At 39.3% G+C, this 21,474-nt stretch overlaps 1 protein-coding gene across 24 annotated transcripts; it reads right to left on the bottom strand.

The window, feature by feature from the left end:
* Window positions 1-792: 792 nt before the first annotated feature.
* Window positions 793-21,354, bottom strand: ZNF207 (zinc finger protein 207). 24 transcript variants are annotated; one of them, XR_010466855.1, is made up of 15 exons: window positions 21,148-21,354; window positions 19,574-19,700; window positions 19,022-19,160; window positions 18,300-18,470; window positions 17,581-17,656; window positions 17,065-17,112; window positions 15,181-15,251; window positions 14,338-14,498; window positions 13,419-13,511; window positions 11,987-12,229; window positions 11,213-11,375; window positions 10,855-11,038; window positions 10,556-10,635; window positions 6,330-6,384; window positions 793-4,365 (listed from the first exon to the last, which is right to left on the bottom strand). XR_010466855.1 is itself a non-coding variant. In XM_005503050.3 (13 exons), the coding sequence occupies exons 1-12, from the start codon at window positions 21,186-21,188 to the stop codon at window positions 10,878-10,880; spliced, it is 1,494 nt and encodes a 497-aa protein (XP_005503107.1). In that variant the 5' UTR covers window positions 21,189-21,354; the 3' UTR covers window positions 10,291-10,635; window positions 10,855-10,877. The 24 variants fall into 24 exon arrangements, 14 of the variants coding, with proteins under 14 accessions (XP_005503107.1, XP_064890214.1, XP_005503106.1 ...); XR_010466856.1 differs by having other exon boundaries at window positions 793-3,294; XR_010466857.1 differs by having other exon boundaries at window positions 793-3,291.
* Between the last annotated feature and the right edge of the window lie 120 nt (window positions 21,355-21,474).

Raw genomic sequence — 21,474 nt, 5'->3', positions numbered from 1 at the left:
AGCTGATATATAATAACTTTAAAATGTCCATTAACATAAATTAGAGAAAAAAAGGAGCAATGCATGGAGAAAAGACAGAACAATAATCCACTGGAAAGGAAAAACGGGAAAAGAACCGAGATAACACCAAAACCAACAGGTTTCCCTTCAGGAAGTCTGCTACAAGGTCTCCCTGGAGCCTTCTCTTCCCCAGGCTGAACATCCTCAACTCTCAGCCTGGTATCACGGAAGTGCTCCAGCCCTCTGATCATCTTCGTGGCCTCCTCCAGACTTGCTCCAACAGTTCCATGTCCTCCTTATGCTGGGGGCCCCAGTGCTGAACACAGCGTTCCGGGTGGGCTCTCAGCAGGGCAGAGTAGAGAGGGGGAATTGCCTCCCTCAGGCTGCTGGTCACGCTGCTTCGGATGCAGCCCAGGATCCAGTTGGCCGTGTGGGCTGCAAGTGCACATCGCTCCCCATCAACCAACACCCCCACGTCCTTCTCCTCAAGACCGCTCTCAATCCATCACCCGCCCAGCCTGTGTTTGTGCCTGGCATTGCCCTGACACACGTGCAGGACCTTGCATGTGAAGCCAGGATTCATTTGCTTGTCTCCACGTCTAAAATGCTTTGTTTAAAGACAAAGTTCATGTGAATGAGTTCTGGTAGTTTACAGACAGTCAGAGAGCTAGTACAAAGTTACTCAAACCACACATGAGTAAAGGTAGATTTTCTGCTTATACACTTTGGAACAGCTAACATTTGTTGCAATAATTTAAATAGGTCCTCAAGAGGAAAAAAATACGCAGAAACAATGGTTCACTTCTGTTTAATCAGAGACTGTTACAAAGTGGTAGAGATACTTTACAGATGTATATGTGCAATGATCCACTCCTGAAGCATACAGTTCATAGAAGGTTCCAATGGATGCAAACGATGTCAGATCCATATTCTTCTTTGTAAACTGAATGCTATAAAATTAAGCTAATTACTGTTACCATTACTTGCATGCATTAAAGCGATGCACGTACTTACCAGTCTCTCACTTTCTCGAATTAAATTCAACATCAATATTTTGCCACCTGTCTTTTGAAAAAGATCAACAATTCCATCCCTTTCACACTACTTACACAAAAACAGTATCCAGTTACTTCATGACACACTAGCTCCCGTGGCTGTACTGCTCCTGAGAGGGGACAGAATTCAACCATGTGCTTCTAGGTCTTTAAGAAAGTACTAACGTTTGAAGTCTGGGTTTACTGCACAGTGGCCATGATCTCTGAAATGGTGATTCAGAGTCAGGAAGCAGAAGCCTGAAGGAAACAGGGTTAACTGAGTTGCTGTCCATATATACCACATCAGAACAGAGAAAGAAGACTTCTGAACCACGTTAGACTGGACAGCTGCTGTAGTGCTGTATCAGAAAATGAGCTATAACTTAAGACCGCTCACCTGGTTACAAAAGCTCAGATTCCTAGTATTAATTTAGTGCAGTATCAAAGAAAAATAAACTTAATTCCACCAATTAATTGCCATAAGTTTATTGCCATAAGTTTCACAAAGAGATGATGTTCTACCAGAGTTCGTATTAAGATCTACTCTGGACAAATACACTTTTTGTTGATAAAGGCACTAAAGAACACCACCACCCTTCAGCTATCCCCTCCCACTGCCCAGCTGGTGTACAGGTAGCGCAGGTCAGCATCCAGCCACCATCAAAACTAGCACTTCACAAAGGAATTCAGCAGGCAAAAGCAATCAGTTACTCATTCTGACTTATTACTGAGCATTAAGCATCAGCTAGGGCCACAGAAGCTAAGAGATGCACACATTCTGTTAATAAGGATAATGGTCTCACAGCAAGGTATCCCTACTATTCATGCACACCTGCCATTAAGGTTTAGGAAATACCGGCAAAGTTAAGTTACAAATTATACAACTTTGCCCTTTTTTTTCTTCTAGGGAGAAACACCTACACAACATTATTCAAAAATTTGCATGTAGCTAGTTCTGCAGTCAAAGCAATTTAGTGTGAATGACTGAGAAGTGATGCAGAGAAGACACCAGGAGATGGGCTTCAAGCACAACTATTCTAAAACCTGGGAAGATACAATCCCCTTGAAATTTTTTATGTTAGTATGATCAATTCTGCAGTGTCGCATAAGGTTCCAAAATTTTAAAGTAAGCAATACTGCTAGAAGCATCAAGTCACTCATCAATCTACTCTAGATCATACAGATAAGCTGGCAAAACTGAAGTGTCTGTTCAGCTACCACGCTAGCGTGATCTTCCACATACGTAGTTTCTATATAATTATACACCAATTAGGTCAAAAGCCCCTCAAAATTCACAATGTGATAACATGCCCTTGACAAGTGCATTAAAGCAGAGGGTTTTACAGCTCACCCAGCTGTGAAACTACGCTCTGTGCTACAGCACAGAAAGTCTCCATCTCCCATGCTGCTACGTAGAGATGAGGTACACAAGGCTTGCATAAAAATACATGTATGCAGCTATTCTGGAGAAGGTTGCATCTTTTATCTAATCACAAAGAATCTCTCCTATTTTAAGGTGTAGACTATTCTATAAAATAAAAGGCCAAAATTTCAGGAATACGGAATAGGGCAGAAGGAAAAAAGAAGGGGGCAGAGCAGTAACTCTGGAGTAAGATAAAACAGCTGGGCAAACCCACTTTGGTTGGTAGCCTCTGAAGTGCTGAAATGGGGGGGGTAGGGAAGAGAAAGAAGAACAAGCTCCTGGCTTACAGACCTAACAAAGTAAAAATGTGTTGGTAGGAGATAGTAATTAGCAATAGCCAAAGAATACTGAAAGAAAGATTATATTACTGCTATGGATTCTTACAAACAGAAATGCTCATTCCCCAACACAGCAAATGTAGTCTCCTATAACTGGTTCACTGATAAAACAGCCTCTCTTACAATAGGCAAGTTACTGAAGAAGCAACTTCCAACTTTAGATATTCCCACTTTTCAGTAACACCCATGGCTATTTGTTAAGGTGCCGTATTAAATTTTCCTTAAAAGTGCTTGCAGATATTACCTACCCGTAAGTGTAGTTAAATCCATTACAGATCTTCAAAATCTAGATGTTCACTCACTACTGAAAACAGTAGTAGATAACAGATACATTCACATTTCAGAGACCAAAATTCCCCTCATGTATTTAAGTGGTATCATTTGAACAAATTATTTCAAATAGGAACATCAGGTACTTACAGATTAAACTAACCTGTACTGGCAGTGCTGTGGAATTTTTCTTCTCTACCAGTAAGTAGCAAATGCTGAAATTCTGCTGCTAGTTAACAGAAACACAAATTGTATTAAACCAAGGAGTTTAACCCATGATTTAGATTTTCATTTAAAAAGCTGCCAAACTTCAATTACTGCAATTTGTTGTTTAAGAAAAGCATATGAAGTAAAGGCAACTATAGACTCTTTTCAATTTGCCCTTACTTTTCTGCTGTTTTTCATACATAAACCCCAAGCTTAACAAGGTAACCCTGTTGCCTACTGCAAACATAATGGAAATTACAATACTTACATTGCCAGGTTCCTTCATTAAACAGACTCAAAGTGTTTTCTTATTCTAGACTTTACAAATGAAAGAGCAAAATGTCTTTTCTTCCACTGAAATTTATGGGAAAGAAGCTGAAGAATTCAGTGCAAGTAACATATATGCAAGTAACTCAACAGACAAAAAAAAAAAAAGGAGAAAGAAAAAAAGCTCTGCATGATCTCTTTATCTCAAAGCATTACCTCATTTCCTAAGTTGGGAGACAGTGAAATAGGTTCCTTTGGTTGTATAGCATTGATTTCTGGTAGTTCAAAACTGCTGTTAGGGAAAATCTTTTATACATATTGGCTACTCAGGGCAGCAGAAGTTGAACTTCTACACATACCCCCTTTCTAAGTAGCACCTGGGAATACGGCTAAGATTTCGATAAAATATATGAAATAAAACTGGAGGTATCAGAAGCTCCAATCTGGTGTAAGGCAGCTAGCTAAAAAGAGACGTACTTTAACTGCTAGAAAGAGAAGTTTTTAAGGAAGCTTCAAACTCTCCACGTCGCATGTTTGTTTGTTTTCAGTCAAGATGGTACCAGCATTATAATTCTACTATTTTTTGAAAACTTTTCAACCTCTTTAAATTACCGAGAAATAAAATACTTACAATCTTGCTCGGGTGGAAGTGCCTCACTACTCAAAAGCGTAATCAGGTGTGTAAATAGGAAGCCTTGGTTCATCCCATGGACACTCAATACTGACTTGTCAGGATGACGGTAACATCCTGAATCCTGCAGCTCAAGGCAGGACGTGGCTGGCTGCAGAAGCAGCAAAGTGAAGTGCCTGGCTCCCTCAAACGGACCTTCGCAAAAGTAAAACTGCATTCACTATACAGCACAACCTACAAATGCTGTACTTGAACTGTATTTTCTTCTAGCAGAGCCTTAATAGGAATCTGCGCTCCGACAATCAAAGACTGCATAAAGCTGATGTTTACAGTGTAAAGAAAGTAACTTTTTTTCCAGAACTTCAAAAGGAACATCATAAACATTACACTTCAACATCACTTCACATCTTGATCTTTTCAAAGGCTTCCTCAAAACTTCTTTTACTCTAAACTAATATCTGCCTACCCCAACAATTACAGGAAAATATGGTAGTCACCAATAGCTCCATTTTTATAGACTCCAGTTACTATCATCATTTCACAGGTCTGATTAGTTCGGTTGCAAGTATACACACATTTAAAAAAAATTCTTCTGGAGGCAGTCTATTCCTCAGGGTATTTAAGGGCTATAAGGGCTATGATCTTTATTAGGCAAGGCACAGAATGTATTATTAACTTATCAAGCAACTGTAAAGCAAGCCAAAACTTCATGCGTGTATGTACTTTATTTGGCACATCTCCCATTCACTTCTCTGTTAAAAACAGTGGGTGCAAATTCACCCAGTTTAGTAGAGTATCAGTTAACTCTTGCCCTTTTACAAGATCATGTACCTCTACTAAAGCTTAAAAAAAATGCAAAGTAGTCCCCAATACTTACTTCCAGTAATATCTACAAAAATCAGGTCACTAAAACACTATCATCATTAGAAAATAAATTCCACGAGATGCACAACTTTGTGATACACAGAGTGCTGCAATACTGGAGTGCCTGTAAAAGCACACTGCTGTTCCTCAAAGAGACCTCGTTTACAGTGTATCTCTTGGAACCATGCCCCTTAGATCCACACAAGGAGGCAGAGAAGAAAATGTCACTAACAGAAATTCAGGAAAAGAGCAAAATATGAACCATTTGCGCTAGATGAGAATTTTACAGTTATAAAACCGGACTCAAACTTCTACTGATTTTCTGTTTCACCGCAAGACCTCCTTGGACAAAACCTGTTCTTCAGAAGCTGAGTTGTCTTTAAGCAACCTCAAGCATTCAAAATGAATATATCTGCAATAGTGCTCCTTTTTCTTCACAAAGGGTACAATTTTTTGCTAGTCATTGTGTGAAAGAGAGAACTTTGATAACCACATACCTAAGCAAATTTTGAATATGCAACAGAATTCCACAAGGTTTCAAAAAAGTGCTATGACTTTGAGTATTGCTGCAATAGGCAAAATACTGTCAAGTTTAGTGTATTTGAGAGATTGAGGAAAAGATTTTCCCTGAAACTGACAAACTGAAAAATCTGCAGCTTTGATTTCTCATTCTTCTGCTTCACCAGCTTCAATCTCTATTTCTTCACTGGGCTCTACATTAATATTTGTTGTGGTGCAGCTCACAAACGCAGCAGTATGAACATCTTAACCTCCTCCAAAGACACCATATTCTGTAATTTAGGCTACACGATTTTGTGACCATAAATGTCACTAACTAGTGTAAACCTACATATTTTAAGCACTTCATTAGATGCATCTCCCCAGAAGAAACATTATTAATTGGTATTTACATGCGACTAGTTCACAGACCACACAAAAGTCACATTAGCAAAACCAAACCCAAATACAGCACAAATGCAATGCAGGGGAAGAGAGGGAGGGGGCAGTGTGGCTGAAGGACTACGCGAGCAGCCTCAAAGGAAACACCTTCCGTTAAGAGAGAAAAGGTACCCAAACATCTTAAAACATGTTACCTCCCCCTAAGACTCTTAAAAACACAATAATAAAAAGATAAATATTAATATAGAGCCCATCTACCAAAAGAGAATAAAAAAACCTAAGTTAAAATAAATTTAGGGGCCTTCACCAAACTTGCTGCAAGTTTGGGGACATAAATATCCAACAGCCATAAAGCTGTGAAAGCCCCCAGAATGAATAAAATAAATCCCACTTGCCTCAGACTGAACAGGGCAACACTGAGACTCTGCCTCAGCCTGTCCTATGGCAGGGCTATAGGAAGAAGAAAAATTTAAATTTTAGAAAAAACATGACCCAATTAAGTAAAAGACATGCATTCAAAGTTAACAAAATTCCAGTGATCAAGCAAACAAAAGAAAATGACTGCTACAGCACCTATTTAGTTAGGCCCAAAGGAAACTCTTTACAGTTGGGAGCTATTTCTGAATTGGACAGTTCGTTTTGCTTTGTATCTTGATCAATGGAACCCAAGTCAGTTGTCTTGGGGCATTCTTCCCATAACTGATAGTATTTACTGCACCAGTTCACAAAAAGATTCCATCAGCCACTGAAAATGTTCACCCTCACCTTAGTATTTATGTAGAAACTAGACCAGTACAATTATTAAGCCATCTACTATTATTCTTAAAGTGTCATTAGTTACCATTTTAAATTGCAGCCCCAACTCATGGACTGGTATATTAGATTTTCAATTTAACTGAAGAGTCATAATGCCCTTCTTGCTCTTTGTAAAACTGAAGTAATCTTGATATTTTATTGTCTATCTTGTATGCAAAATTATTTGATTTCTATAAAATAACTGCAGGTTACATATTCCATTCAATTTTATCCAGGTTTTAAGAAAGTAACTTATACAGTTCTATGTAAGTACTGTTCAAGAGCTCCACACACTAAAATAATTGTGGAAACCAAAGAAGGCAGATGCAGTTGAACGTGTTTCTAGAAGCTTGTTTATGTTCTCCCATGCATGCACAGAGCGAGGAATAGTTATCCACTGAAATTATTACATATACATCCCAGCCTCAAATTTATTATCAGCACCTAAAAATCTCATCTGTGAAAACAAGTTCTTTAGTCCACATAAGCCAGCTGAATTTTCGAGATTTTATTTCAAGCAACCTCTGCCAAAGGCAGAAAGATATTCTAGAGGCAGTATGAACAGTCATATCAAGACTTCCGAAAAACTAGCCTGGGCTTTTCCAAGGTTCTTTCATGCCAGTCTCACCCCTTTGGCTCTAAAAATCAGCAGATATGAGACCAGCCTCTCATAATGACATTAAGAGACCATGCAAAAATAATTTAGAACCTTTTAAACAAGTCCTAGATGCCATAAATTCTAAGTAGGTTGCTAAACATACTTTCCCACCTGTGTATAAACGTTTTCTTGCAGCCTATTTTTTGTATTCAAAGCTTGCATTACATTCCAATTTAAACATCGACCAAAAGCCACTTGCAAGTTTTAAGTTTACTGCAAGATCTGCTGTGGCAAATTTAGACAACAAATGAAAACCAAAGTATGTAATTACGTCACTAAAATCCTGCAACAGATACAAAAGAGATATGCTTTTCTGGAATAATAAAAGCTTCTGCAACCACTTTCCAGAGAGCAAAACACTGTCTGCATAGCTACGTTACATTAGGGATTTTGTTGGTACAACTATGTTTATTAAACTTTGTACTGTAAACCAAGCCTTAGTCTTTATACAAGCAATTACCACATTCAAAGTAGTTTTCCTCTTTTTGGGAAAATGCACCATAAATCCAACTCTCTGAACATTAAGAAGCAGTGTCCAAAGAAACGAAGGCAGGGATCAACAGACAACATATGCACTGAAACACCCGCCTCTTTAGGGAGCATACACAGGAGACACAAGAGTAATTAAAGAGTAATTAAAGATAGCCACATCACAGCTCTTAGAGCACAGAACTGACAGGAGCAGGAAATGGAAATATCCACGTGAAAAATCATGGAAAAAATGTTTACCAGCTTGCTGTAGATTATTAGAGTACTGTATGAATAATACGTGGCAGCACTTGCCTGAGGGATTATCATTACTACTAAGGAAAGTTCAATCTTAAATAGCATCAAAGCTGTAAGTCTATGTAGTATTAGCTACGAAATGGTACTATTATCAGAATGAGACATTCACTATTTAAAAGAGGGAAACTTTTAGTTAATACAACTTGCAGAGTATGCTGAGTTAACAGTACATGCAGTGAAGTTTTCAAGTATTTATCCCAGGAAAAGTCGGGGTCTGAAAACATACCAGTAAGTTACAGAAAGACACCAAAGGGAGAAGGTATTTACTTTACTAGGGGCAGGAGGGGAAAACATCCTCACGGCAGCAATACTATCTTCAGAAAAAAACCCAGAAGTTCTATAGTTTTAAAAGCACAAGTTAAGATCCATTTATAACGTATTAATTTTATGTGTAGCATTACAAAAAGGATGAATGTAAGACAGGGTAAAAGTCTCTCCAGCGTTTTGTAATTATCCTTATTAGATAAAGAAAAACAGAAAACCAGAGTACAAAAGCATTGTCTAAGCAAAACAGTTTTATCTGTTAGACTGATGTACAAAGCAAGATGAAGAGCTAACGAAAGACTGATATCAAGGCCCACTCAGCACATTTGCAAGCCAAATACTGCACATCTGACAGGTGATCAGCAGATACCAGAGAGAACTGCTTCTCAACAGAGGCTTGGAGTTATGGTCTTCCAACTGCCAAACATGTCAGAAAAAGTGTCTGATAATTCTTAATGGTTAAACTAAGGCTGTTCAGCTGCAGCTAGCATGTTTTGGATGCTCTGGGCACTTTTATGAACCATTCTGTGACCTCAAGTTTGAAAACAAGAGACAATGTAGTATTTTAGCTGTACTGTATTTCTGTACTATTAAGAGACAGTACAGAATAAAGCCACTTTAATGACTTAAGTATAGCTAAAAAAAAAACCCCAAGACTCTCACGAAAAGAGACAAAACACTCAGTATTATATAAATTATCGTGAAAAAGTGAAAAAAACTCCACCATCAACCAAAACACTTATGGAACATAAACCGACAAAGAAATGCTGATAGTCTTTCTAAACTACCCTAAGCTATAAGGTATCTCCAGAAATTAAATTGCACAGATAATGCTTGAGGCTGGAACATGTATTTAAAGTTGACCTGCAAATGAAAAATTCACCACTCTTTTTTTTCCTGTTGTGAAGAGACCAGGGAAGCTCTCACTGCCCTTCTCTCCAAAAAGTCTCCCTCTGCATTGTCATTTGCATCAGAAATACTGCACACTAATGTTAGATGTTAAGACATTCAGAGAACTACAACCTTGACAGTAATTTATCGCTCTACTCTTATAAAGAGATAAATGACTAATTCATATGGGGAAGATCTCTCTGAAAATTTTAATAAGGAGAACTGATAAAAAGGTCTCTTAGGTTCTAGACTCCAGACACTTCCATTAAATGGCTCAAGAAACTCAGCCAACATCATAGCACACTATGGACTGTCCATTTTTTAGACTCTGTTGATATCTGAAATTCTGAACATTTAAAGTAAAAATACCGTATAACATATTACTCTTGCCCCTCTTGTCTCTTTTATACACTGAGAAGAAATTCAAGTTACTTTTTTCTCTTTTGCAGGTCAACTTCAATACAACATCAACTGGATGTCACTCACCCATGTGACATGCACCTAAGCTTCTAGAAATCTTAATCTAAAATGCTCCTGAAATTCATATCGGTTTGCACACTAGAAAGAGTCAGTTGAAGAATAAACAGGATACATCTGGCACTAGGATGCATCTTAGAACAATCACTTTTACATCCCACAGGCAGGTGCCATGTCTAGAAATCATTTAAAATCTATTGAGAACAAGAAAGCTCAAATAAAGAAACATATGCACTAAGAGAAGTTACAATCTAAGAGCTAAGATGTGCCTCCTGCAGCCTCATTTTTGAGGAGTCACGTTAATAAGTGTACAGGTCTTTGTCTACTCAGACGTGCAGCTAAGGAGTGACTTAATTTTAGAACGATTCAGATTTTATCAAAACAGCACCAATAACTGTGTTCATTACACCAACAGCTACCACAGCATGCATCTGTACAAACCTTTCAGGCAGTTGTCCACAGCTGGTCATGAATAAAAAGGCATATAAATTTTTATCTTCTTTTATTACAATGAAGCTTATAACGGTACAGAAAAGTCACGAGACCTTAGTGGGTCAGTTTACTTAAACCCTGAAACAGGAGGAACTCTAAATACATTAAATATTGTTACAAGTTCAGACTTAAATGTACAAGTAGTTGGGAACAGTTACAGCCCTCACCAAACTATGTTGGGGACATGAAGTCCAACAGCACTTGAAGTGCTGTGAAGGCATAATTTCACAAATAGCAACATAATGTTACAGAACTTGCCTTTAAGGTGGTATGTTCATGTAATTCCAGCGCCTTCACAATTTAACGAACCATATTTACTATACTTCACTTCTAAAAACCTAGATGAAACATGAAAAAGAAGCCATACAGTATAAATTGCAACATCAGGAAAACTTCCTGTTATTATTCCAAATAATTTTCCCATGTAAAATAAGAATGTCCAATAGTTCCTTGCATGTGGGAAGATACTTATTTTTTTAAAGTCACAATGCAGCCTTAATTGACGGAAGCTCGGCTATATTAACAGCACAAGATGAGAAAAGGTTTAATCTCCAAACCTATTAGAGCGTGTGTAGTAGCATCAGTAGCGGCCACCCTGCGACATGACAGGAGGTCTCATTCCCATTGGAGGTCGAGGAGGTCCACTTTGGTAAGGGGGCACCATTGGAGGTCCCTGACCATATGGAGGCATCGCTCCAGGAAGATATCCTGGCATGCCCTGGTGATGAGCACCATACTGACCTATAAACAGAACATTTAAGATGCAAAGAATCATTTTTTTAAAAAATAATGGGCAGAAATTGCATTTTGTGAAAAGCTTCACCACCCCCACTGCCAGTATATGCCCCTTCATGTTTTAAAAAAGTTTAAAGACAAAGCTTTTCAAGAAAAGAGAACTGCAAAACTTATGATTACCATGAGGTGGCATGGGAGGTCTCATTCCTTGCTGTTGCGGAGGAATTCCTGGCTGTGGTGGCATCATGCCTCCAATTGGTCCAACTGGTGGATTACCCAAGGCAGCTTGTCCCGCTCGAGGAAGATTGCGCTGATATTTAGGCAACTGTGCCCTTCTCTCTTCCTAAAACCAGGAACAGATAAGCGTAACACATAGTAAGACTCAAACTCATCAAACGCAAGCAAATAAAAAGTGTAACAAAGTAGATCACAGGTACTACACTATTTCAAAGACTGTGGCTGGTAATGTTACACAGTAGCATCTGGATTTTTCCCCCTTCCATCAAAGTTACTCTATCAATAGTGGCTAATCGAGCATTTTGCACCCAACACACACACTCCTCCTCCCTCAACTGAAGAAAGCCTTTTCCTCATAACAAGCTGGGACAAAAAAGCCAAACACAAATCTGAAGATATCTGAACTGAAATTAAGGTTCATTTTATCCATGAATTCCATCTTTCTGACTGCTGTAATAGCACCAAGACCACTTCCAACTGTTGTCTTTTGTCCTACATTCATTAGCATTGCCAACAAAAATAAAGCTTACATCTGCAGCAGGAACATCGCAATATGCCAGTCATCATCTTGCAACCAAAGTTTTATCAATGCATGATTCTGCTACATTAATACTGCGTAGTTTGCACCGTTATCAAAATACGCATAACGCAGACCACAGAAGAAATATCAGCATGAACTCTATTTTTCAGTATGACAATTAAAATATTTTCACTTACCAGTGATATATCCTCATCTGGATGGATCAACTTACTGGTTGCACTGGTGGTTGTCAGGGTAGCAGGCTTACTTGTTATCGATGTAGCTGGTTTAGCTGCAGTACTGTTTGTCGTGCTAGTGGTTGAGGCTGTAGACTGTGTGTAAGCAGGGAATGTAGGTTTGGGGGGTTCTGTTGTTGTTGCAGGTGTAGAATTCAAAGGTTTGAAATCAGTACCAACCGGACCTGGAACAGCCGCTGCAGCCTGTGAAACACAGAGACAGATCAATATTTATTTCTCAACGCATAAGAAATTAAATGATGTTTGTTAGACCTCTGAAACCTTCCAGTGAGATACATAATTAAAACAAGCTTGACAAAAGTAAAGTTCAGCCTTATTGCATACTACAGCAACTGAAAATAAGACAAAATAAAACCCAGTATTTACACATATATACACAAACACACACCGGAAAGTCTAAAATATGCAGGTCAAAAGCCACAACTAGAAAAAAAGGAACAACAAAACGCCCCCCACTATCAAAACTTTTATCTTAAATACTGAGTTTGGTAAATGTCTAAATCTTTCCTGAATCACTGTTCTATTAAGAGCCTATACATATAAATTCATCGTTCTCTTACTAAATGATTAGCATCATTCTCTACTAAATTATTAGCATACTTCAGCAACCATTAGAGTACAGCTCAAAGTGTTAGTATTCATTAAAATTAGGTATTTAAGAAATGCTCTATTGCGTCAGGGTTTTTGTTTTAAGCGCGCTCTCTATAAAAACTGCAATATTTTCACAAAGTATTATGTCTCTCTATAGATCTTTAATCTCACTTGTAAAATGAAGAATCAACTGAAGACAGATATGAGATCCACTACAGATTCCAGCATCTCACTTTCCTATTTCTTCCTTAAATTAAAACTGTGAGACAAGTTTGCTTTACTTGGCTTCCTCTGAAGACACAGCAATCTCCAAAGCAAGCTTGAGCTATAAGAGAATGCTTTTGTTTCTGGTCACTGTACATTTAGATTTATCTGAACTTTCCAATCAAAACAAAAATACTTCACTCTTTGGCACATAATGCAAATTACAAATTCCCTGCATTATGATGTACAATATTAAACAACATAAACTAAAAAGCCTTCACCATGCATCAAGCTAACCACTGCCCACTAAAATGCATTTAACTGCTTTCATGCTTTTTTAACCCTTTAGAACCAGGATGTAACATTTTGTTCTTTCACACTAAGAAAAATTAGGCGCTTTGACATGCTTACTTCTAGCAAGTGACAATCAAGGACTCTGCAGTTTTACCAGCTAAACATAATCAGGAATATAACAGAAATTATCTGAAGATGTTTAGTCAATTTTAGATTTTACAGAACGGTCCAAAGGGTTAAGTTGCAAAACAAGTTTTTTTTTTAACTGTGACTTCCTGCGTACTTGTGCTGTGCTAGGAAACAGAGCGTTAGAAGATGCTGACAGACTTTCTGAATTGGAGGAAGCTGTACTTGAGCTTGTGACAGGTGTCCCCATCTGTAGCATAAAAGAAAGGAAATAGTGAAAAGTCTCCAAACAAATGGGTGGACAGTATCCAGATGAAAGGATTTCTTACACTAAGCCATTTCTTATGAAAGGACTGTGTTTTTGTAAATGATTACTTTCCCTGCAGAAGTCCAAAATGCAAAGAGTACACTACCAAGGTCTCTGCAGCATACTTGAAAGCAAGCAAAAACTTCAAAACTTATACAGAACAAGAGTAATCAAAGGGTAGAGGTCACAAGCCACTATCAATTCCCCACTTCCCTCCCCAAAACATTTAAACAAGTTTTTACTACCTTTACTTACTCAACTTTTTAAAGTAAAAAAAAAAAAAAATATCTCCTAATTCAGTCAGTGTTTAACTAGTTTAAAAAGACTATAGAATAAATCAGTCCATCTATGGGTCGAGAGCCCATTATGAAAAGGAGAGAACAAGTCACATCAAGATTTATACTTTGGAAATTTTAGGTAAAGTTCTGTCCAACCAGATTCCTGTAGCTGACTAACACATCCCTTCACCCACCCAAAGAACCCTTAAAAATGACAAACTAACTGGATTAAAGAAATAAGTGTTTTGCATACTCCTTTCTTCCCCATGTGCTTACAGAATTTCTGTCTGGTTTCATGGCTACTACAAGACAAACAAAAGAACCTTTTAAAATTTGTTCAAGCACTACACTGAATTAAAACTTAAGAATCAACCAAAGCAAGAAACATAATCAATCATTTCTTGGGCCTCGTCAATAATAAAGAATAGACACTATTGAGACAGTGGCAATTTGAAGAATATAACAATAGATTCCAGGCTATGATACCTTACCTGCCCCGCACTTGGGAAGAGTGGTTTAGTAACCGGAGGCTGGGGGGTAGGTGCCGCTGCAGCAGGAGCTGGAGGTCTGTTGAGAATGCCCGGAGCTGTAACAGGCTGTGCTTGGGTCATCGGAGGCATCCCAGGACGAGGACCAACAGGCGGCGGCATACCTACAAACCAGAGAACAAGTAACCAGTTAGGCTGAAGGAAGTAAGAATCCTCTACTCCTTTAGAGGATTCTGTTCACCGTGTTCCCAAGAACAAAGTCTCTCCCAAGGAAGATGCAATTTTAAGGTAACAGCAAAACAAAACATCACAAAAGTTAATGGCAACAGTCAGTAAAATTGTCCACACATAGGCAGTAACCTCAGACACTTCAGAACAATACCAAACTAAGTTGTGTTTTCTACTAGAGCTTCAGTGAAGAAGTTTATGCTCTCAATAAATCAATGCAATTAATGTTGTTCTTCACAGAACAGATTTATTACTTGGGTGTATCACCAACATTATTTCTCACTTTGCACAACATTTTCAATTGTTATGATTTTCCAGCTGCAGCCACAGACATTAAAAAAGGACTGAAGACTAGGCAATAGAAAGCCAGCAAAAGTGCAATGAGAAAGCTATGTTCTACTTTTTACCTTCACAATGGTATCAAACCCAATTATTTATAATCAAAAGCCATAAATCGACCCCTTCACCTGTGCACAAGAGTGGCTTCTGTAACAATCAATCCACACCAAGGTGGTGGCATAAGTCTGTATATTCTTTATGTAAATCCTAACTCTCACTGGAAATAAATAAACATCATGTAGCTCTCACCATAGTATGAGTTTGACAACCCTGACCTACCTGGTGGCATGCCAGGCATAAGAGGCGGTATTCCTGGCCCAGGAGGCATCATTCCACCCATCGGCATCATCCTATTAAATAGAAAATAAGCACTGGTATGAACACTCATGAGAATCTGTTGAACAACTGGCACATACCTGTATTAGATAAAATATTATGGTAAGCAATTTCAAGAAGCTCTGAGGCAACTCAGAACCAGCTGACTCCACAGTCAGAAATGTTTTTCCATAATTCCTCAAGCTTCCTCTTCCACTATTACCAGATTTCCAGAATTGGTGTCTCCCTTGAAATCTATTTCAACCTACTAGTTTCAGCAGGGTGTTCCAAGAACGTGATCTTAGTACACTGAGAAAATTTGGACGTAGGAAAAACAGCTAACTCCCATCACATTAAAATTGCTGTACATCTGCTATTACTCCTTCCTGACACCACAAGTCTACCTGTGGTTATAGCACCCTCGTATTATTTTAACATATTCTCCTTACTCTAGTGAATGGCTGACAACACAAATTTGTAAAAGCATCCACAAAAAATGATAAAAGCAGAGTTGAGACCACAGGATAAGAAAGCTTCTGGAGTTTAAATTACATTAAATATTCCCTACACTAAGGATAGAAGATTATATATATATAGATATATATATATATTTTTTTTAAATTAGAAGTCCTAATTAGGGCACACTTTTGCTTCGTATTAAAAATGGGGTTTTCGGGTTGTTGGTGTTTTGTTTTCCTGCTACTGATAACTGAAGAAAAAAAATGGTATTTCCTAACAGAAAGGTGGCATCTAAATGACTTATCTCTTAAACCACATTACAAATTAACCCCATCTAAACCATATCTACAACCCTTAATATAAGCAAATTCCTCCTGAGCAGGGCTGCAATTCCCTTAAAAAATATTTGTATTATCTGAGATTAATATATACAATTTTTGTACAGAGAACAAGCCAAGTGTAGCTTAAGTTTGCCTTTTTTTTCCCCCCAGACTCTCAAAGCTGGATTAGGGAAGCAAAACAAAGAAATGCTTTACTTCGCAAGATAAAGAGAGATGTAACAAACAAGTACACTCCAAAACCCCACAAAAAAGCAGTTTCTATTTGTATGACAAAGTCAAGACACCTTCACCATTGCTGTTCACAGTCAAACCAAATCATTGTGAACAGGCAAGCACTCCTGCAAAGCAAACTGCTACTCTTATTTTTCTTCCTGACTTGTCTACCACTGCTTCAAAAAGACCAACCAATGCAGAACCAGTAATGACTGGGAACAAAGTACCATCGCCCGCTTTTTGAGTTAACAGTTGGAGAAGGCAAAAGTCAGTCTTGCCACCCATTTTGACAACTGTTAGGCCCAAAAAAAGTGCTGATGTTCACTGCCTGCTGCCACCAGAAAGACAACTTTCTGAGAAACCGCAGGGATTGTGCAAGAACTAGTGTCACATTAAAACAAAAGTTGCTTCATCATGAACACCTACAAGATGTTCAACTATGACATGCTTTTACGACAACATTTATGTCTCAGAAACAAACAAATGCCCACACTTTCACCTCAGTGAACTTCAAAACTGAGAAACAAAGTTCCTGGAGTGTACCGGATTGAGCAAAAGGAGCTCCACTCTGGTTCAAGAGAGGTTGTAAGTCCCTAAGGGTCTAGTTTGTTACTATTTTCTAGAATGCATTTCTCATAACATAGTTTTGTAGTATTCATTTAGAGAAAGCATAAAAACTTCAGATATTATACAATAACAAAACCTAATTAGACACTTCCCCCATATTCTTAGGCAATATTCAAAAGCTTTCAGTAAGACAATTTCAAGCTTATCAAAAACATGACATAAAATGACATAATGAATGTACCTAGAATTACATTAATGAGATGCTTACATGTTTCCACCACAAAATGACTGCATGTATTTTCTCTGTTGATGTAATCTGTGAAAATTTATGACAAAATCAAAATCTAACTGTGATTTTCCAAACACACTGTGAAAAGGTAGATACGGTGTCAACCCCAACCAAACCTAAAAACCAACATCTTACTTTTGCCCAAAATACAAGAAAACCATCCAGTATTTTTTTCCTGTTGGCTTGGTGACTGATAACCAGATACACAACATATGTGCAATACACAAAGGAACTGTGGTTCACAGAAGGCTCTAAACCAACACAGAACTTTAAATTATTATACTACTCAATAAAGTCAACATAATTTATACATAAGCTGACAGTTTGGCCATATTTTAATGTTGGTTTACAGCCATCCAAGTTCTTTGGCTAGTCTTAATATCAAGGTTACAAAGTTCACAGGTTCCTACATTTTTCTCATTAGCTTTTCTTTTTCTGCGACAGTTTAAAGTGCACATTATGAACATGTAGTATTAAATCTTTCTTGCTACTCACCCAGGTGGCATTCCAGGCATGACTGGAGGCATTCCAGGCATCATAGGCGGAACACCTGCCATTAATGGTGGTATACCTTGAAAGAAAAATAAACTTTAAACAACTCCGCCAACACACAGTCGCTAACAAACCTCATCTAATAAATTCAGACTTGGAATAATGCTTTACAGGAAGCTCTGAAAGATAGCTTTTGAAATAACGCTGCTTACAAACAATGCAATATCAAAGACTATCTGCAAACCTTAGATTCACTGTTCTCAGTCCTGCAAGACTCCATGTATTTTCTTAGTAGTCTCTAAAGAACATTATCATTACAGAAAATATGATGAGACCAGTTTTTGCTGTCATTGATCAAAATTCTCTCCTCAATATACTTGTGGCCTGTGTATAAACTGCCTGCTCTATGCTGGCAGTCTCTAGACATGTGGCAGCCTTTTTTCCCTGTTTTCAAAATCCGGTCACAAAATACCACCAAAAATATAATTGGTAGACTTATGTTTAAAGCGCTAATCTGTCCTAACCAACATGTTCGTTGAACCTAGGTACAAGCATTAACTATACTAATCTGCTTCACAAGAGAAGACACGTGCACACGCACAGAAGAAAACCAAGAAACTGGTTACGTGCGCCTCACAAAACAATTCCACGACCTCTAACACCCAGTGTTAGAAAGGGCAGATTATTATTTCAGGACACAAGCAGCAACTTGTGTTTCGTACCTGGAGGCATCCCTGGTGCACCTGGCACGGGAGGCAAACCCGGCTGTGCCATGGGGGGAATGTACCCCTGCTGGGGCTGAACCTGCTGGGGCTGAAATGAAGTTGAAGCTGCAGATTCATCATCTTCATACTCATCAGAATCATCTTGTTGTTTCTTTTTCTGGCTTTCTGCTGAGGAATACAATGTATATAGTCACACCGAAGGCAAATTATTAGAACAGATAACAACATTCAAATCTTATCAGTGTGTTCAAAAACGCATAGAATTACAAAGAATAAAAATTACCTGAGCCCACCTATATGTACAAATAATAAAGGGAAGTGACTCGCACTATAACGACCCTCAACATAAATAGCAGTCTCCCTTCATGTCAGTCTCATGCTATCCAAAATAAACCCAAGCAGTTCAAACAAAGCTACACTTAAACAGCATAGAAATCTAGTATTCAGGCATCATCGGGCTTGTATCAGCCCTGGCCTTTCCTCCCCTCACCCTCAAAAATAAAATCACCATCCCCATATTCATCAGGTAATTGTTATAGCTGCACTGGCACACAGCTACCTCTGAACAGGAAAAGAAAAATATCTCTCAACCTTCTACAGGACTGGCAGATGTGCAGAGCTGCAGTTAGAGAACGCACCAAACCCAGCCCTCCCTCTTCTGAGTATCAGTAAGAAACAGGCTTGGGAAACAACAGATAACTAGATAGATCACACTTTACCCTGAGTTTTTTGTTCAAGTAACCTCCTCCGCTCCTCCATGTCTTTTTCTGGAATGCCCTCCATGCCATAGATTTCCAGTTCAATATCTGTTCTTCCAGGAATAGCATTTGGAACAGCATCTATTGTTTCTTTATGTACCTAAAGAGAGAGAAAAAAAAATCCTCCTGACCACAATTCAGGTTAAATTCTATGTGTTCATCAGCCAGTTTCAAGATAGAAAATGAACATCCTTAATAGGAAGAATCTGGCCAAGCATTTTCTTAATATGTACTCCCTAATCGCTGTTAACTACTATAAGCATCTAAAATCAGTTTAAATCAACTTGTCTTCTGAATACCAAAACAAGCCCTTCACTTCTCCTACACCCCAAACTGACAGCAGAGATCTCTACTGCACACTTTGACACAGCAGGACTCCTGTTACAGAAACAGATCATTGCTTTTTCTCAGCGGTTTTTAAGAAGCACCAAACCCCCCACCTTTTAAAATTCACTATTCATTCAAATTTTAGATACTGTTAAGAAAAGCTTATGTAAGTCTAAAACTTCTTACCTGCATGCAATGTATAGCTAAGCCAGGTCCTGTATACAGTTTCTTGTGACATATATGGCATTTAAAGTGCTTTGCTTTTTGATGCTGTATAAGGATTTTTTCATCATCAAAATCCCTGTTACAGTACCTATTGAAGACTGTTAAGGAAACATTTAAAAAGTGACTCTCTATATAACACAGTTAGCATCATGATTTTTCCTCAAACACAAACATAAGAAGCATCTCTGAGCATTCCAATAACGACACATACTTCATGGGTGTCTGAACCCAAACCTCCTCCCCCTCAGACCACCCAGCAGTTCCCTCTTCAGACAGGTACAAACCAGCAAGATGTGTGCCCGCAATGAGAATCATCATCTGATTACATATTCTTTTCCACACGTGTTTCAAGTCCACTTTTTTCTAAGTGCACTCATTCCTTCTCTGCAGATGTTTAGATTAAAATAATGCTGCTGACACATTAAAGGAGAAACAGACTTAAAATCCACAAAAGGGAAGTGATGCTAAACACTCAGAAGTGTCTATTTAACAAGTATCAGGAGCTAACACTTATAAAAGAGAAAGGTTTCAGTCAAAAATTCCTTTCCTTCTTCAGTTATCCAGCTATCAGTTCTTATGACACTGCATAATTCACCGCAGTCAATAAAGAATGCTGGTTTTCAGCAGAAGGACTTTAAGCAAAGAACTTTCCGGACATCTATGTGACAGAAAAGACAAACTGCAATCTCCTCGCCGCAGGTGAGCGTTAGTATTTCAGCAACTCACGTTATTTATTTGCTGTTCCTTTTTACTACAATGTGTCCCTTGCTTCTACCAAAACGTGAAATACATTAATACTTAAAATAGAACGCCAGATGCCTTCCAACAGAAAACGGTAAAATATCTCAGCGCAGCTTATAAAATCCTTCCTTAAACTATTTTAGATTGCGCAGAAACATTCTAGAGAGCGAAAAGCTAAATCTGTAATCGCCCTCTAAACAAAAAGCAGATTGTAAAGAAGTGATCGTAGAAAAATCCACCGTTATTTCCAAATACTGCAAAATTATACGTGACTTTGAGGCAGTAATTACAAATTCGAAGGCGCCCCCCCAAGAAAACAAGTTTTTAAAAAAATGTGGTTTAATCACATCCGCCTCATTTCTTCTTGAATAACTGTAGTTATCAGAGGGATTTTCTTCCGTTAACATCCTTCCCTCTGGGACAAAACCCGTTCTCCATTTCCCCCACGACCCCGGCAATGTCGCCGGGGCCGCCCGCGGGTGCGCCAGGACCGGCCGGTGAAGCTCCGGCCTCCAGCAGCGGCGCGGGGCCGGGGCCGAGGCCTCAGGCGCGGGAGCGGGCCGAACGGGCCGCGGCGGGGGGAAGGGCACGGGCCAGGCCACATCCCCGCGCTGAGCAGCACAAAGACGGAGCCGCAGCAAGCACGGAGCCCAGCTGTAACGGGGGTGGAGAGAAGGGAAAAGCCCCATCGCAGGAGAAAGGAGCTGGGCGCAGAACGGGCCACAGACACGACTGGGCCAGGCCGCTGCCCTCCCCCACCCAGCTCACCCGCCACGTCCCACACAGAAGGATACCAGCACCAAGGCTTCAGCTGCTTCTTCTTCTTACGACCCATGACGGCGGCAGCGCCCCCGATCTACACAGAAAGGAGACGGCCGAGCTCTTTCCTCCTGAACCGCAACGGCCGCACCAGCCCCACAGAGCCCAGCGACACAAAATGGCCGCCGCGGGCCCTCCTGGCGCTACCGCCTCCGCGCTCCCAGACTGCACCGCGGCGCGGCGGGAAGGGACAAGGCTCCCCACGTGACGGCCTCTCGGGCTGTCCCGTCATCCCCCGCGGCGGCGCCCGGCCGCCATTTTGTGCCAGGTCGCGTTGTGGGGGCGTTCGGGCGGGTGGTTGT

This window comes from Columba livia, chromosome 18 (genome assembly GCF_036013475.1).
Source record: "Columba livia isolate bColLiv1 breed racing homer chromosome 18, bColLiv1.pat.W.v2, whole genome shotgun sequence".
In the NCBI taxonomy this organism is placed as follows: domain Eukaryota; kingdom Metazoa; phylum Chordata; class Aves; order Columbiformes; family Columbidae; genus Columba; species Columba livia.
The sequence above is the reverse complement of the archived record's forward strand: the minus strand, read 5'-3'. Positions and strand labels throughout refer to the sequence as shown.